The 18,170-nt window shown below is 47.8% G+C and overlaps 1 protein-coding gene across 3 annotated transcripts in view; it reads right to left on the bottom strand.

The window, feature by feature from the left end:
- Positions 1-17,888, bottom strand: part of CRMP1 (collapsin response mediator protein 1) — a 50,835-nt gene extending 32,947 nt beyond the window's left edge. The window contains exons 1-3 of one of the 3 annotated variants that reach the window (XM_066185444.1): positions 14,718-15,043; positions 2,308-2,419; positions 1,186-1,274 (exon numbers count right to left, since the gene is read on the bottom strand). In XM_066185444.1, the coding sequence (XP_066041541.1) occupies positions 1,186-1,274; positions 2,308-2,328 (110 nt within the window). In that variant the 5' untranslated portion in view covers positions 2,329-2,419; positions 14,718-15,043. Of the gene's footprint in view, positions 1-1,185; positions 1,275-2,307; positions 2,420-14,717; positions 15,044-17,384 lie in introns of those variants that run through there. The other 2 variants (XM_066185442.1, XM_066185443.1) reach the window with 2 other exon arrangements.
- Between the last annotated feature and the right edge of the window lie 282 nt (positions 17,889-18,170).

Here is an 18,170-nt window from a genome sequence, read left to right as displayed (position 1 = left end):
AAGATTTGCATCTTAACTAACAAAACCATAGAAAAACTCAACAAAAACACCCATCAAAGAGAGCACAACTTGGTCAACTGTAAAAACCGATACATGTTCAAAATTTTGTGTCCTGTCCACTTTTGCCACTTCTGCAATGCAAGTAACACTACAAATGGAAAGGCAGAGTAAAGTAATAAAGAGAAAACTGTGCAGTCCATGGATGAAAGTATTCAGATTTTTTCCTGTTATAATAACCTGAATCACAATAACATAAGCAGTCAAAGATATATAAAGAATTGGACTTTTAATCTGATGTTATATTCTTAAGGAGCTCTGAAAACAAGTAGGCATTTAATTATTTACCAGATAGCCATAATTATATTTCTGTGCATCAAATTGTAGCCTCTGGAGACCAAGCTTCTTAGGTCACTAGTGAAAATGTTTAGCAATCATGAAAAAGGCTTTGATCCTTGTGCACATCAATCAGAGTGCTCATACACACTACATAACTTTGCAAACCATAGAGACCCTCATCTCCACTAAGCCAAGACAGATCAGCAGAGAACATGGACATCTCTGTTACAGTTTCCCAGGATATCAGTGACACATATTTCAACTTTTTCACCTAACAAATATTTTCCCAGTTCCTGTATTTTATAGCCTGATAAATCAGGACTTTCTTTGTAATTGTGTGACAATGCATAACAACATTATAGGAACAGAACATGCTGTGGTTCAGCATTAACCAACAGGCAAATGAGAAGCAGCAGGTCCTCATTTGCACCATGCAATATGGCATTTTTCAGATTTCTCTGCCCTACAATCCTGAAGAGCATGGCTGCAATTGCACTGACCAGGTACAGGGAAAAAAGCTGTAGAGAGCCTTCTGCCATCCATGGACTAAAAAGATTTCCGTTGTCCTTACCACTGCTTCTTTACTTGAAAGTGTCTACTTGCCTTAACTATTCCAAAAGAAACTGTGATTGGACTGTTCAAAAAGCAAATATGTTCAATTTACAGCAATCTAATCTTAGTGAAGATAAAATGGCAGAATTTAATAATTAAACACTCCTCAACTACAGCCTCACATTTAGAGGCAACTGAGATTCTGTCCACAAAAGAATATCAGGTCAGAACGATCAAGAAATCACAGTAGTCTATGCTAACATGCATGCAAAAAAGGCAATATTTTATAAAACCAACTTTATAAGTCCATCTTCAAGGTATAGGTCTGCATAGAAGGAGTGGTCATCATTGATAATTCTTCCACCTTTAATGAGCAGTCGGTCACTCTGGGAGAAAAAAAAAGGGAAAATGTGTGTTTGTCAAAATAAATAAACATAGTAACAAATTTATGATAACAAATATGCCCATATTACAAAGAAAACCATTAATAGCAAACACTACTCTATATAAAGGTAGGTTCATGTATGTACACAGGCAGTGGACAGGATATTTTCATTGACTGTTTAATCCTGACTTTTGGAAGCCGAGACCTCATTGTCATCACAGTTTGTTTTGCGCAAAGCAGAAATCACTGCACACAGAAACACTTGAAATGCCACTACATCCCCCTTTTACCACCTCATTGCACAAGGGCCAAAAGGGAAAGAGAAGCCCCCAGAAAAAACTGTCCAACACTGCAACGGCCAAGCTGAGCTCACTCGGCACTCCTGGCACCTCTGGAAAAGTAGCAAAGTTTTGAATGGGAAGGAATAAGATCATAAGAGGCTGCTTAGCCCTGCCACCAAAAAATTCCTCACCAGGGAAGCTCCTTTAACAGCAGCTCAGCAGGAGCAACTCCTGCGCAGCAGCCCAGGGATGTGGCCCACAGCTGGTGTCTCCTGTACCGTGGCACAGACACACAGCTCAACACAGAGTTTCCAGTGGCCATGAAGAATTAATTGTAACCGATTTGTGATTTCTGCAGGTGAAAGGCTGTTGATGTATTGGGGGCAATCTGTGCTGAGACTGCCCATGACATATCTCACTCACTCCATGAATGAGAACAGAAGGCAGCCTCCAAAGTTTGGTTCACCTAAAACATCATACAAAGAGCCACCACCTCCAGTATTTCCTAAGGTGCCAGGAAGCAAACTTTTTTTTTTCCCCCCAAAAAGGACTGTTCAAAATATCAAGTCTACAAGAGTTACTGTTCACAACAATTTTCTGCTTATATTCTTCTCTATTCAAATGGTTACATTCCGTTCTCAAAAACTACATTTTATAGAAAGCAAATTTTACCAGTGCGTATTCCCAAGAACCAGTATTTAAACTCTCCCATTGAAGAAGTCATTCTGGAAATGCCAGCTGCCCACCACCTACCCAAAGACAGGGAAAGTCCATAACTTCAGTGTTCTTCTGGCTTTAGCCAGGGTAGTTAATCTTCCTCAGAGCGACTTGTATGGGGCTGTTTGGATTTGTGCTGGAAACAGTGCTGATAACACAAGGACGTTTTAGTTATTGCTGCACAGACCTTAGAGAGTGAATGCCTTTTCTTATCACCAGGAAAGAGGCTGGGTAAACACAAGGAATTGGGAGGGGGGACAGCTGAGACAGCTGACCTCAACTGACCCAAGGGATATCCCATACCATATGGCATCATGTTCAGCAATAAAACTCATAGGGAGGTTGATGGGGGGAGCACGGCATGAGGACTGGCTGGACATCAATAGGTGGGTGGTGACCAACTGTACTGTGCACCACTTGTCCTTTTTTGGTTTCATTAATCACTCATTTTTTATTTTCCTACCAACCGCATTATTATTATTATTATTATTATTATTATTATTATTATTATTATTATTATTATTATTATTATTCTGTTTCCATTATCAAAGTGTTTTCACCTCAGCCCACAAGTTTTTTTTTTACTTTTACCCTTCCAATTCTCTCCCATCCCACAGTGGGGTGGGGTGGAGTGGGGTGGGGGAGAATTGAGCAAGTGGTTATGTGGGGCCAAGTTGCCAGCTGGGGTTAAACCACGACAACATAACACTTTCGGAAAGAATTTTGCCAAGTGACTGTGAATGCTGGAAAACTCTTAAAGTAGTCAGAGCCATTTTTTCCCATTCATACATAAAAATAGCCATTTATTATAAATTATTTCCTTGGTTCACCAGAAAAAGAACTCAGAATCTCCAGTCTGTCTATGTTTTATGCTACTTAAGATTCAATTCCTGCTGTAATTACAGCACAACTCAGGTATATAAACTATAAATAGTATGTACTCAGCAGGTTTGAACCCCTTCTCCATGTGCTGCAGCAGTGACACGACCCTGGGGGAGGGAACCAAGGCACAGAACTATGATGGCATATGTCCCCAGGACCTGCCTCAGACCTTGTTACCCTCTCATTGAAGAACAGAGATGAATGCAAGTCCTCCATCTGGAATTCGCCAGAGCCGGTTCCCCAGCCTCTCTCCTGTCACTTATAATTGCAGCAGGACTTGTGAATCAGCAGCCGGAATAGTAATAAGTTATTTTGTCACGAGCTGGCAGTTGCACCTCCTCACTATGATGATTTACTACACTGCCTGCTGACCTGCAGGGACCACCATCTTGTAGCTCTTTTTAAGCCCATTCAATTGCCTTCCTAAACATTAATACTGTCCAATTACAAGAGGCATGAGCTTACTGCTATAGGCAGGCAGTGTTCCCAGACCACTGCATCTGTCACTGCTAAGGAGTCAAAAAATCTGCACCCTCATCAAGAAGTTCTACATTTCATTTCTTTTTAAACAGGAGAAGATGCGTAATAAGTAGAAACAAATGTCACAGGCAAGAAAAATAAAACAGACTAAAAGCTGAAGCTCAAGTCCAGAAAAATAACTGTAGACATAAGGATTTTACATGGTTTTACCTACAGATATATACATACGTAAGTAACAAAATTAGGTATTAGAATAAGCTAATCCAAAAAAGATACAAATGCAGTCCTAAGAAAGAACTCAATTATGGAGCCAGCCATTAAATTAGACCTGAGTCTGTAAAGGATTAGTGAACATTCAGCTACAGTCTTGCCTTGTTCAGAATTTTGGAGGGTGTGAGAAATTCTGATACAGAATAAAACTTGCACTTCATGGAGACTTTCAAAATTTTAATTCTTTACACCTCAGAAGAAAATACAGACAATTCAGAATTGTTGCAAGAGCAGTCCTGCATTGGAGGCTAAGGTTCCCCAGATGGATTATAGAAGTCATGGAAGACTAGGCTGCCAAAAACCACACAACCTGAGGCAGACTGCCAAACCACTGGGGACATTGCTGTGGAGCTTTGCCCATCTTTTATCAGAATCTGAGAGATGTGGAAACTTCTCTAACATTCCAATTCCAGCATATCAGCAAATTCAGAAGAAAAAAAGAGTTTTGCTGGAACATCTCCCAACCAGCTTGATATGTCAAGCATAGGACACAGTACAGATTGCTGCAAAGCAGAACACCTTGAGACAGATGGTGTCAATGGGCACCAGCAGCCCAGGTGAGGTTTGGGTGCCCTATGGACACATCAGAAGCACACTGTGCCCAAGAAAAGCAGCACTGTCTCAAACACCCAGCTCCAGACCAGGGCTGGCTTGTCCTTAGCCAAAGCAGCAGCCCCTGTATGCACAAACCACAGAGATGCACTTCCATGAACAGGCTGGAAAAATCACACAAAAGTAAATTACTAGAAAGGAAGCACAGATTAATATTGACAAGCAATCTGTTGTATTCCTCATGAAACGAAATTTCATACAATGGTTGGTCCACATGGAGTATTCATTCCCTGCTAAAGCCTAAGCACGGGCTTCAGGGACAGCCACTGGAGCCTGGGTGATCCTGCACTGGTTTAGGTCACCGGTCCTTGCTGCAGTGAAATCCTGGACAGAAATCTGACACACACACAGGCTATGGGAAGTGGGTTAGCCTCCTTGGCCATGCAGAAGGCTGTGCATGACCAGGGGCCATTTATTATTTACCAGGGGCATGATGTCAGGCAGACTGCTTGCAATTATCCTACCAAGTGACAAATGTCCAGGTGAACTAGGGACCAGAGTCCTTTTGTCCCTGTTTCAGGCTGGAGGAGAGAGAGACTCTGCAGTGCCCTGGGGAAAGCAGTGAATGAAGGGAGGAGTGACCTGAAGTTCCCGCACTAATCCTGGCAGTGCTGGCCTGTTTTTCTCATTCCCAGCTGCAACCTCCATGAGGAATAACACCCAGCTCCCAGAGGTACCCTCAGCCAGCGACTGACCCTCAGGTGCTCTCACAACGCAAAAAGCAATCGGCTCATCACTCAGCTCAGGAGGTGACAACACTGTCAGCCTTTCTTGGGTGGGGGCCACTTTCCTATTCAGCTGACAGGTGTCTCAGGCAGTGGTGCCCTGCCTGCTGAGCTCCAAGGGCTTCATACAAACCTTCAGTGCATTTCCTGGCACAAGCCGCCAGCCCACCCCCTCCCAGCGCAAGCCAAAAGAGGCTGCCGGGACCCTCTCCTCCCTCCAGGCTGCCAAGGACAGACAGCAAGAACATGGCAAAACAGAGAGAGAGTATTACATTGAACAGTTCATGAGATGCCAAGATGCAAGGGATAAAACCCCCGCTCTCATTGACATAGGAGATGCAGAAAGCACACTGGAAATCCATGCTCTGCAGCCACTGCGGGGTGTGGGAGCCAAGGTGTTTCTTCTCCACCCATTACTATTACAATGATGCAACTGCACTGCTGCAATGCTGTTTGCCTCTGAGTTCTGTGCCTAGCCATGACACAGCATCAGCTCAGCCACGATGCGTATCTGCCGTCTCCCCTGCAGCTCCATTTTACCGGCGCTCTGGCACCTCCCGGCTCAGCCCACTGCCGAGTATGACACAGCCATTCCCACTTCTCCCAGCCCTTCACCTTCAAACCCTGCACGCTGCTTCCCTGGGGATCTTCTCCTAATCACAGTCTAGCTTCTCCAGCTTAACCTGGCAGCAAAGCTGCAGAGCTTAGTCTGTGAGATGACAGCAATTTTCACGGCGGCAGAAGGAGATGCCACAAACTCAGCTCGTTTGCTGCAGGAGGAGGGGCTGGCTGCTCAGACTGGAGGCGGCGGCTGTCGCTCCCTTACAACTATTGTTTCCACTACAGCGAGAGCAACACGAAACATCTGTAAGCTGGTGACTGGCACACTTTGTACAAACTGCCTGTTTTGCTGGGCTTTGAATCAGCTTGGCTCAGGTCTTGTGAAGCGTGTCCACATTTTCATGCACACCAATGGCAAAAGGCCAGCAGAGAGAAGCAGCATCTGAACCAACCTTCAGAACCATGAGCCTGAGCCCTGCCATGGTCCCCAGTCCCGCACAGGGCTCCATGCAAATACAAATGAAACCGAATTCCTTTGGGCGGAAAATCGCTTTGCTCTGGATTATTCGAAATTTCAACCCAAATGTTAGAGCAAGAACAGTTGCAAAGAAATTTAAAATTAGCCTTTTCCCATTCATCCACCTCCCTCAGAGCTAGAGGTATCTAAAAATACACAACAAAATTCAAATAGCTTTTAGACATGCAGTTCTCAAATCTGCTTCTTGGGACTACTAAAACACAGTAACAGAAAAAATAAAACTGCCACAAGATTTACTAAACCTTATTTCAAATTGGTGCAGTGTGTAAAAATACAATGCAGCACAAGTTATAGAAATCACACACTCCTCTACAGCATCGATACCTATGCACTGCATCTGCAGGAACCTTTGAGAGGAAACCACACTATGTGATACAAGATGGAGTTAAGAAAGAAAGAAAAAACCAAAAAGGCCATTATGTATTCCAGCCATACAAAAAGATTCCAAGAGATACCAAGAATAGTGTTTTCATCAAATAGCAGCACCTTTCCAGACTGCAAGTCCAATATATGCTATTACATCTTTGCTTTTCTTCCACAAATGGAACATCTTCCTATTACATCTTCATGTCTAAATCAAGCAAATCATATATTTTTAACTGTTTACAATTTGCTTTAGCATTAATATACAATTAACTTCAGACAACATATCCAGCATACAGGTCTAAGTGCTGCGCTGCTTAATTCTTGGTTTGGACCTTCATAAGAGTTGCATTGCAGCTTCTGCCAACCAAAAAACTCTTTCCAACACTCAAACCCAGATTTTCCATGCCTAGAGGATGAGGAGACACTCAGCAGTGATTTCACCCTCTGTGTAATTGTAAGGACTTAGTAGAATATAACATTGTCCTTACATCTCCAGAGCAACAATGGCTGTTTTCTTTACAACTCAGATTAGTCAAGAGCCCTGAAGACGACAAAGGATTTTATGCTAAATAGACATTTAAAAATAGTTTAAATTCTAAATCCACCTGCATTTCAGTTCTTATTCTATAAAGGCATGTGGTTTAAAAAACATCAGATCAAATACAATAGACATAAAAAGGCATTAAGCTATGTTATCACACTTGCAGCCAAGACATTACTTTTTTAGCATTTGAGAGGCAGAATTCTTTGTTACTAAGGTTTTAAAAAGTCCACTGAGAGTTACAAAAGACACATAATTCAGTTTAGAGGGGAAGTACAAGAAACACAGTCTGATATTTGTGTTCTCCTTGATTGTCTAAATCCCCACAAAAAGACTATTTGCAAGGAAGCCATTTCTCAAAGGTTGAAGACCCACTGGCAAACAGTGGAAGGAGACACTCGGAGCTCCTCCGTGCTTCCATGTGCTTCTTCTTACAGACTTATTTCCCACAATATACAAGAGATTTTCTTTTTTGTGTGTGTCTGTGTGGATATATTTGGTTGTCTTTTGTCTGGTCAGATTCAGACCCAGCTGTGATACAATACAGTTAAATTACCTCACTTTCAGCAAAGTACTTACAAATAAGGAACATTTTTAAACTTAATGGCAAAAGAACAAAGATATCCTTCCCAGGAGGAATGTTTGCTTAAAATCATTTCATAAGGATCAAAGAGCTGTAAATGGGATTTCATGAAGTACTGTCTGCTTATAGAAGATCTGCTTTTAATCAGCGGTATCCCTCCTTTTAAATTTCACATCTAGATTACCCTCCATAGGAAGTGGCTTTTAGCTAGGGTGAACCCTGAACCAGCTCTGGGAATTCCATGTAAAACACTCCATCCTTGAGGCATCATTTCCAAGAGGCCACTAATGGAGAATCCTGCTTTTAAGGTTTTTTTCTTAAGAGATGCACTCTACTATATGGCAATTAATTTAGGCAGGATTATGCTGATTGTAGTAATGCTGTATCTTGGTCCATAGCCAACATATTCATTCATCTTTATTCATTTAAAAGATCTGATGTTCTTTTGTTTCCCCTTTCGAGACCTGTCTTGCTATTCAGCTGGCAGTATCATTGCTTAATCACCCACGCTGAAGGGGCTACTCCTACAGCTACCAACTCCATGGGGATTTCTTCACTGTAAATGTCATCTTTGCTTTGCTTTTAGAAGGGAGCACAATAAACATCTTATTGATGACAATATTCATTGGCATCAGCAGGGGTTTCACCTAAGTAGGGGCTGGAGGGTTGAAACCATTGTACCGTATGTTGCTATACTCATCCCTTGGGTTGCACACAGGTTATGTCAATTAAAGGGAATCTCAAAATCCCAGCAAGCCATTCATAGGAAAGCTTAAACTTGGGAAGAAAATAACAGTCATTTACAGCATGGCTGACTTCTCTGAGCCACTGAACTGAAGATGTGTTTTATCTAAGTTCTAATCAAAAACCTGCATCAGGTCACTGGCACATGCCTGACTTGGCACCAATCAAAGTCAAAATCCAACTAAGACCATACAGAATTCCTTCTCTGACAGAGCAGGTGGATGCAAGGGAAACAGAATAGCAGAAAATGCCTTTAAGATCACGTTAGCGATGATAATTCATTATCAACTAAATGCAGTGAATACCATGTGCATTGTTTGCACTCAGACACTTTTTGCTGTCACACTGCACCACTTATCTACTTTTTTCTGCCAGTGAGAGAAAGTTGTGATGCTTGCTGCCTCACCTCACATGGTATCAGCCTTGGTTCCCCTTCCACAGCCCCTTCACTCTGAGCACTGCCTACTTCTTAGCCAGCCACCAGCACCTACCTGAGTCCTCGCTATTACACACAGGAGATTTTACACTGACTGTAGATTCCACTGAAGTAGGCACGAACATTTATTATTCATACACAATAGCTCACACATTAAAACTCATTATGACATGCACTACAGATTAAAAATTTTGTCTTGTGACAAGCAAACAATCCCAAACTACCTCTGCTTCAGGGGACAAGGCCACCATCTGTACACATAGTATGATTAGAAAACTGCAAATTACTTTTTTGCTCATCTCTATTCCTTCTTTCTCATACATACAAAAGCATTTTTCTCTCTCATTTGTACAAAATCCAAGTTTATCTCAACTAACTCCCAAGTGCTTCACAAGCCAGTGGCCTCTGATGGCTCCTTCAAAGGAAAATGGAAGTTTCACGGGTTTACCACTCAAATAATTCTTGATACTGAAAGAAATGGCAGCAAAGCAGACAACAGATCCTGATCTCTCATCAGAAAAGTGGTTCACTGGTAGTGGTTGCTCTCAGCACCTGCAAGAAGATTCAGACAAGCACCTCACTGCATCAGATGTCTTCCCAGACAGCCACTGTCCCCTTTCCAAACCTGCCCAGCTTCCAGCAAAGCACAGCTCACTTCTCTGTGGTGGTACCTGCTATGATGCTGAAAACACTGATGCCCTGCTGAGGGCACTGAGTGATGAACTTGCTGTGGCAGTTAAAGCAATCACTGCCCCAAACCCTTCCTTCTGTCCCTCTGCCAAAGGTTTCAATCTCCATAGAAATGTCCCCAGAAGGACCCACTCTGAATGTAATTTAAGTCACCATATGGAACTGACAGATGGAAAAGTGGCCACTTTTTCTCCTATAGAAAAAAGAAAGGGAAAGATGTGTCACAGAATAATGGAAATGGTGGCTTGAAGTCCAAAAACTTATACTGAAGCAGCTAAAGCATCTCCAGAGCTAAAAGGCTGAAGTCCAGACCACTACACAATGTGAATTCACATTTGTTCATGGACAGATGAGTAAACTGAGAGGGGACAAGTCTGTTAAACAGACACATATTGGAACATGTAATTTTGAGGATTAAGCAAATGTTCAAGACTAAGAAGGTATCCAGAAGTCCCAAGCCTTGGTGTTTTAAAACAGGACAAAAAGCACTGTCTAAATCAGCCAAATTCTTGGACCAAGAGCAGAACAGTAACATGAGGCAGTTTTCCCATGCCCAGCACTCAGTAGGCTTTTCAAACACTTCTGGCAAGTGACAGAGCAATTTGAGGGTAGCATCATACACTGTGTTAAACAAAGGTGGGTGGTAAAAAAGCATAGTTGGGAGATACAGAATAGATCCAAACCTAGACAAGGACTTTGGTCCACCATTCCAGGTACCCACCATCTCCTGCATTTGTAGGAGATGTCCCCCCTGGCATCCAAAATGAATTGGCTGGCAGCTCTCAAACTGCTGTTGTCTCACACCAGAACACCACACATTACCCCAGCACTTTGTTCAGACCAAACAGGAAGTTTTCATCCTGAACCAGTGTGTCACATAGCAGAAATCCAGATGAATGGTTTTTTTTCTCTCTCAAAGTACTCTGCCATCTCCAGCTGAAGCCTACTTGCTTCTCATCTCTCTTCCTACCAATTCTAAAGGTAAAAAATAAAATTACGCTCTGCGCCCACTCCTCTGAATTTCTTCAGTCTCTCCATTTTTCTGCATCTGTTTTTGGGGGGGTTTTTTTCTCATGTTGTGCAAGATCATCTCTTCTCCTTTCCTGTTAGGCTCAGTAGTGAGATCCTTCCTCTGCAACACCACATTTGTGCTCTCTGTCTCCCTGTGCCTCACAGTCTGTCAGTTCAGGACCAGCAGTGCCTTACCCCACTCAAATGCCAACCCTTGGACCATACCCAGAAAGATGATTCCTTTTTTTTTTTCCAAGGGATTCAGGCACCATTTTCCTCTCCCAAATGCCTTCTTGCATTTGCTTTGGTGACTAGCTATTCTGCCTTTGCTCAGTAGAATTGTGTTCACACCTCCCCTTCACTGAGCTCACACAGATGATGTTTTAATGGGTGCAGTTGCTGCTGGAACAAACACGTCCTGTCACAGGCATTTAACATGCCACATGCCTTTTTTAAACCCTGCTACAATTTTGAGTTCATCTAAGCTCAGGCCTTGCTTGAGAACTGCCAACCGCTATCAACACACAGAAGCCAAAATAATTTGTACCAGGTATTTCCATGTCATCATTCCACTGATTCCCCGTAACATGCTGCACAAGAGGAATATAATAGTGATGTTAAAAGCAATGGGCTGGGGGTTATAGCCTGGAAAATCTGGTCTGCATGAGAACATCCTGCACAACCGAAGCACAAAAGATTGCCACCTCATGCAGAAAAAACACCTCGGCAATGGATGTGGTGGCTGTCCATACTACAAAGGATGAGAAAAGTGCTCCTGCACTCTTGGCGTCCCTTACATTATGCACACCCTGCTCCATCCCCAGCTAACACTCCTGAACCAGTGGTTTGAGACCCACCTGCCAAGGACTTCAACACAGCGCAGAAAACATGACTGAAATGCTTACACTTACTGGTTCAATGCATTTCTATTATACATCCCCACACTGGTCTGGTTCTTCAAATACAGAGGTCCTTCCCCTCCCACAGTAGTTACACAAAAGGGCCCAGTTTCTCCAGTCTGACTCACAACTGAGGCACCTTACACTGGTGCAGCGATGGTGCTTCACTAACAGCAAGCCTGGATGCTGCATGGGATGCATAACAGGCAGCAGGGCAGCCACAAATGAGATAAAATGCAAGAATCATGAATTTTCACAAGCTGAAATGGAAAGGGAAAAAAAGGCAGATGAAACGAAAAAAAACCATGTGCAGATCAGTAAATGAGAGCAGGGAGATGCTCAGTGCCAAAGAGGGCTGTGTGCAACAGTGTCTTTAACAGGAGCAGTGGGAGAAGGGAAAGCAGGAATAAAGCTGCTTTGGGGAAAAGAGGTGCAGGGGCTATCAGTCAGGCTCTGCTGTCTGAAGGAATCAGGAGGTGAGGCACAGTCAGACTAAGCACAAGGAAGAAGTTATGCCCACATGCACCAAGAGCAGGAACCCAGTCAGGATACCGCAGGGTTGTCCTCCCAAGAGTGGTATCTACTTCCACAGCAATCAGAGGTGAAACCAGCTGCTGCCTCTTTCTTCACAGCTCATGATGCTGCAGACCTGATCCCAGAGGGAAGTTTTGTCCAGGTATTGACTGCTGACTGCAGTGCCTGTGGCTGGATGCTGCTGCTGGGTGCTGCTCTTGTGGGCTCAGGACAGCATACAAAGAACACAGGCTTGGTACTGGAAAATCCACAGCAAAGTATCAGCACCCAGGACACTGTCAGAAATTAGTTTCTCACTTCTCCAATGAACCCAGGAGCTGGTGTAGCTCCAAAAAGCAGGAGTGTGACTGGGGGGAAATGTTAAGAACAGAAACAAATAATGTATTTATATTATTTCATCATCACTGTTGTACACTTCTACAGAGCTACCACATTTCCTTAGAGCCCAGAAAACTTGAAGCTACAATGTATTTCCTTAGTGGCCAGATGAAATATCTAATTCATCACACTGGAACAGGGCTTCAGAAGATGCACACAGACAGATCCTGTGGGTTCTTGTGGGACAGGCAGTATGTGCAAGGTCTGACACAAAGTGCCTGATTTGCTTTTGCTGGAGGAGAAGGGCCAGAAGTGTTAAAAAAAAAAAAAAAAAAAAAAAAAAAAAAAAAAAAAAAACACACCACAGTCCAGCTCTGATGCCTGCCAGCTTCACTAATGTTAATTTATGCCTTTGATTTGGTCACAAAATTCAACAGCAATGTTAATGAATATTCATTTATAGAAGCTTCAGTACTTCCCATTTCAAAGAGGAAAGGCTGAGGTTTGGGCTTTCTATTACACAGCAATCCTCTCCCCAGCACAGAGAAGAAATCTTGTGAGAAGTGATGAAATTAAAAGGAACTGTTGATTCTAAGGCAATGACTCGTAAGTCTTCCAGTTTCTCATTCTACTCCAAACTGGAGTGCAAAGAACTAGCTATGGGTGGGACCCTGTTACACTCTGGCTTCAAATGAATATCGAGCCATGCACAAAGCACCTGACACTCACCCAGAGGGTAACCGGGGCCTCCCCCCAACCCAGACATGCCCTGAGTAATTCTAAGTCACGCAACACACTGAGGAACAAGGCAAGAGGAGCCATCACCCAAAAAGCCACTGCAGCACCCAGGCAGCCACTGCAGCACCTCAGCCTTGGCCACCAGGCACTGCTGCCTGTTGATAGTGGAAACCTGCATAAATGCAGCACTTTGGTACCATAAAACTCAGCTTTTAGAAGGAGATTATTCCCCTCCTGAACAAATATTTTGACCGAAGGATGCTTTTATTGTACACGGAGAAAACCCCGAGAAGCTTACAGGCTTTGTCACACCGGCTCCACTAATGCCGTTCAGCACCGGTTTAGCTCAGGAAGGTGCCACACCCACCAGGCAGCCCGCTCCTTCAGCCACCGAAACTTGCCCCGCGTCACACCGTGCCAGCTTTCCAGGGAAAGCTCCACGAACCCAAGCGATCTTGGAGCTCACCCCGCTTCCCAGCTCATCTCTGCCCCAGGTGACACAGCAGCAGTGACCCCATCCTCCACTGATCCAGTCCCCCAAGAGGAAAGCAACAACCTGGAGACCAACACGGGTGCTGGGGAAAGCCTCTGCCGTGTGAACAAGCTCGGGGTGCGATTTCTCCCATCACACCTCTTATCCGCCAACCCTGCCTGTTCTTTATCCCAGCCCCTATATCCCTAGGTCGTGTTATTAAGGGAAAGCATATACTGCATCAAAGGACCCAGGTCCTTTCTTTCTGGCATGGAAAGCACACCCTATTGTAGCTCTGCTCGGCTACAAAAGCATCTAGCGGGAGACAGGCACCGATAGGAAGAGGATGGTTTTGATTAACCCTTTGACTTCTGATTCCCACCACGCCTGATGTATTAATAGCGCGCAGAGGTGTTGGTGCTGGCATCATGGCGCTCTTTGATTTTCCACGCTTCCCCCGACGCCCACGCTCGCCCACCTCCCATTTCTCCGCAGCCTGTGCCTCCCCCCGGCCCACCTCCCCTGCCCCGCCGAGGCTGCGCTGCCCCTGCCCGCTGCGGGGGGCGGTGGCAGGGGCACGTTGTGCTGCGGTGGTCCCCTCCCTCTTTTGTTCTGCCTCGCCCGGCGGCCGAGCCTCCCCGGGCCCGGCTCCTGGGGAGGGCGGTACCCCCGGCCCCGGCAGCGCCGGGACGAGCCCCCCGCCGGCCCTCCCTCCCCTCCCCGCCCCGGGCTGGAGCGAGCACGCAGCGCTGAGCCCCGGCTGGGCGGCGGGCGAGCAAGGGGAGGCAGAATAAAATTTAAAAAAAATGAAATTAAAATGCAACGATGAAATTTTAAAATTAAATTAAATCAGCCCTCGCCCAGAGCTCCAGCGGGAGGACGACGGGCAGCGATGCCCGCACCCCGCCGCTCCGGGGAGCCCCGGCCCCGCAGCCCGGGGGCTGCCCGCGGCCCCGGGCACTGCGCGGCCGCTCCCGCCGCACGCCCTTCCCCGCCCCGGGAACAAAGGAGCGCGGGCAGCGCTCGCTGCGCCCGCGGCCGCTTACCGTAATGTGGGGGATGCTCTTCTTGCCCTGGTAAGACATGTCGGCTCTCCCTAGCGCCGGGAGTACGCAACGAACCCGAGGAGCGAGCCGAGCCCAGCGGAACAACACCGGCGGTGCTGAGACGAATAATAATGCGAAGCCCGGTCGGGTGATGGGGCGGGGCGGGGGCGACCCGGCAGAGCGGTGGAATGGGGGCCAAGTTCCGTCGCCCAGAGGAAGGGGAGCCCGGCAAACCCGGCACCTTTTTTTTTCCGGCTGCAATCAAACAGGGACGCGGCTCCCGGGGGGGTCGGCGAGCGCTGCCTCTGCCGGCGGCAGCAGCGCCCTCCCGGCTGCAGGTCGGAGCAGGATTCGCTCAGCGCAACCCAGGAAGCGTTTCCTTCCCTCCTGTCCCCCACCCCTCCGCCTAGCCCCCCTTCACAGCCCATCAATCCAGCCGGAGCCTCCCTCCCTCCCGCACCAGCGCTGGGAAACGCCGCCCCGCTAGCTCCGCCGCCGCCCCGCTCGCACGCTGAGGTCACCGGCAGGATCCCACGCGTGGGTTGCCGCAGGGTGGGGACGGGGGATATAACCCCCGGCTGTGGGTCCTGCTGTGCTGCTCATGGCAATGGCACTGCCTGCCCCGTCCCCACGGCATGAAGCCCCATGGCAGTGCTCTGCGCTGTTCCAGTGTCACTGTCCCCATAGCACTGACCCTGATGGCAACTGCCCCGCGCTGTCCCCATACCACTGATCCTGATGGCATTGCCTTGCACTGCCCCCGATGCCCCTGCCAGCTCTGTCCCTGATGGCACTGACCCAGGTGGCACTGCCTGCTCTGTCCTCACCAACATCTCTGACCCCAACAGCATTGTCCTTCTCTGCCCTCGTCACTGCCCCATTATCACACACCTCCTCTGTCCTGTGCCCGTGGAGGTCCTGGGGGATAACACAACCAGGCCAGGTAGATGCTGTATCAGCAGGTGCTGGAGAGGTAAAGCTGCTGGTTGAAACTCTTCTGTCTTTTCTCTGTCTCACAGAATACCTCCCTCCACCCATGATGCTTGAGGGTAAAAGGCACCCTGTGCCCAAGGACATGCATTCTGGGGCTCTTAGCACACCCACCCCTGTGATACACACATAGATACAAGACATTAAGCACCCAGGCCACATCCCTGACACATCTTCCCAGAAATCAGTTTGAAGCTTGTAAAACACCCTGGATGCCACTGCACAGGGGTCACATGTATCTATCTGCTGCTTACAGTGCACCTTTCTAAGCCAGTGGCCAAATCTTGCCTTCTTTGCCCTCACCTCACTTTGGTCAACTTTGCAAGCACAGTGGGATCTAGAGAGGTAGTGTGCAGTGTGTGCTCACTACCCTGAGTACCAGGCTGAACTAGGAAGCAGGGAAAATGGGGAGGCAGCACCATGGATGTGCTAGAAGATAGGGTGTTCCCTCCCACTGCCCCAGAGTCCTGATCGAAAAAACTCAGGAGTTCAGGCGAGCTAGAAAAGAGAAAACTGCACTGTAGCTGGCAGCCTCTGAAGGCAACCCTGGGGTTGTTGCAGAGAAAACAGCAGCATCCCAAGCACAGTGTCCCACCAAGCCCTGCCTGCTCACTCCAGTGTCCCACCACAGCAGACACCCACTGGGCTGCACGGGAGGCCATGTGGCACCTGCATGAAATCCCCAGGCCAGAGCAAACCAGCATCCCTTTCATGCTCAAATTGAAAAGGGGTGAAGGCAGTGGAAACTCTCAGTTCAGCCTGTGGAAAGAGCAGAGTGCGGACAAGCCACAGAGGCTCCAGCCTGGGTTCTAAGGAACAGGGTGTATCCATGTAGAGGCATCACTGCAAGGCCGCATTTTTTCTAAGGGGTAATCAATGACAGCCCGGGATCCCATGAAAGTCAGCCTCCCAGGTCTTCCTCCAGCCTGCATGACACCGACAGGGCTAAGATGGAGATCCACAGCCGTCAGGGGCCGGCCAGCCCACCGGCTCACTTCCTCCTCGAGCCTAAAATATGAGTCCAGGCGGCAGACCCAGGGAAGGGGAACCCGGGGCAGAGGTTTTGGCCGATCCTCCTGCCTTCCGCGCTCCCTGCCGGGGAGACAATGCAGGCGCAGAGGGAGCCGGGGGGAGCAGCGGCAGAGTCAGGGCGGGGGGTCGGGGCAGATCCTGGGGCTGTGCCTGGGACAGGCTCCGCGGAGTTTCCCCTGCGAGCTCGGGAGCGCCAGCGGCCCCGGCTTTGTTCCGGGGGGCGGCCGGGAGGCGCTGAGGGACCCCAGCTGCCCTCCAGGCCCCCGGCACGGGCAGGAAAGGAAACGGAGAAAACTCATCGCCATCACTTACAAAGGAAAACGTTTTCTGGGGTCGCCCCCTCCTGCCCCCGCTAAGCTCTGCCAAGTGAGGTAGTTTAGAGGCCAGCCGGGCTCTCTCCACAGCATCAGCGTGCCCGGGAGGAGGGGGCCGCGCCTCCCCGATCTGCCGTGCCGAAACTCCCCCGCGAAGGCGGCCCCCAGCCCCCTGCGCGGGCGAGCGGGGCTCTGCGGCACGGCACAGCTCGGCTCGCTCGGTACGGTACAGCAATCTCGGCTCGGCTCGGCTCGGTACAGCAATCTCGGCTCGACTCGCCCAGCGAGCGGGGGCGGCGGCTCCCTCCCCCCCTGCCCGGGCCCCGCTCACCTGTCCATTGTCCTGGCCCTGCAGCAGCTCCTTTCCCATGGGGTATTTGATCTCCACGCCCGGGGTCTTGTCCTCCCGGTCTCCCGGGGAGCTGATGACGGAGCCGGAGATCTCGCTGATGTCGCTGGCGGTCTCGCTGTAGTTGTCCCCTCCGTCCAGCATGTCGTGCCGGCTGCCGCTCCGCGGGGTCCGGGACCCCTTCTTCCCCACGCTGTAGGCGTCGAAGTCGATGGTTTTGTTCTCATAGGCCCCCTCCACGGAGGCGAACATTCCCCCGTATTTCTGTCGCGGTGTCTGGGCTGTCGTGCCCGGCCTAGCTAGATACACAGGCAGGTCATCTTCTTTATTCCAGTTCCTCTTTCTATCGGCCATTCTCGCTGTCCGGATCTCTCTATCTCTCTCCCTGCCTCCCACTTCTCTGCACCTTCCACTACCGGGATAGGCTGTTAGTGACCATAAAAATGAATGGATGGATGCAGCAGTGGCGGAGCTGGGTTGGCTGGTGGGATCTTTCCCTTAGGGAACTGCAAACGTTAACCTCCCTCCCACCACTCCCCCCCCCCCCCGAAAAAAAAAAAAAAAAAAAAAGAAAAAAAAAAGAAAAAAAAAAAGGAAAATAAGAGAGAAAGAAAAAAAGGGAGAGAAATAAATCCGAGCGGGATTTAAAAATAGCCGTGTTAGTAAAGAGCACGTGAAAATAAAGTACAAAGAGCGGAGCGGAGAGGGTGGCAGAGGCAGGTGATTGGAAAGCCCCTGACGAATGGGAAGAGCAGCAGCGATTCCCCG

The sequence above is a fragment of the Chamaea fasciata genome, unplaced genomic scaffold, assembly GCF_029207755.1.
Source record: "Chamaea fasciata isolate MVZ Bird 193981 ecotype frontalis unplaced genomic scaffold, bChaFas1.0.hap1 SCAF_6, whole genome shotgun sequence".
In the NCBI taxonomy this organism is placed as follows: domain Eukaryota; kingdom Metazoa; phylum Chordata; class Aves; order Passeriformes; family Sylviidae; genus Chamaea; species Chamaea fasciata.
This window is presented reverse-complemented; position numbering and strand designations above follow the sequence as displayed.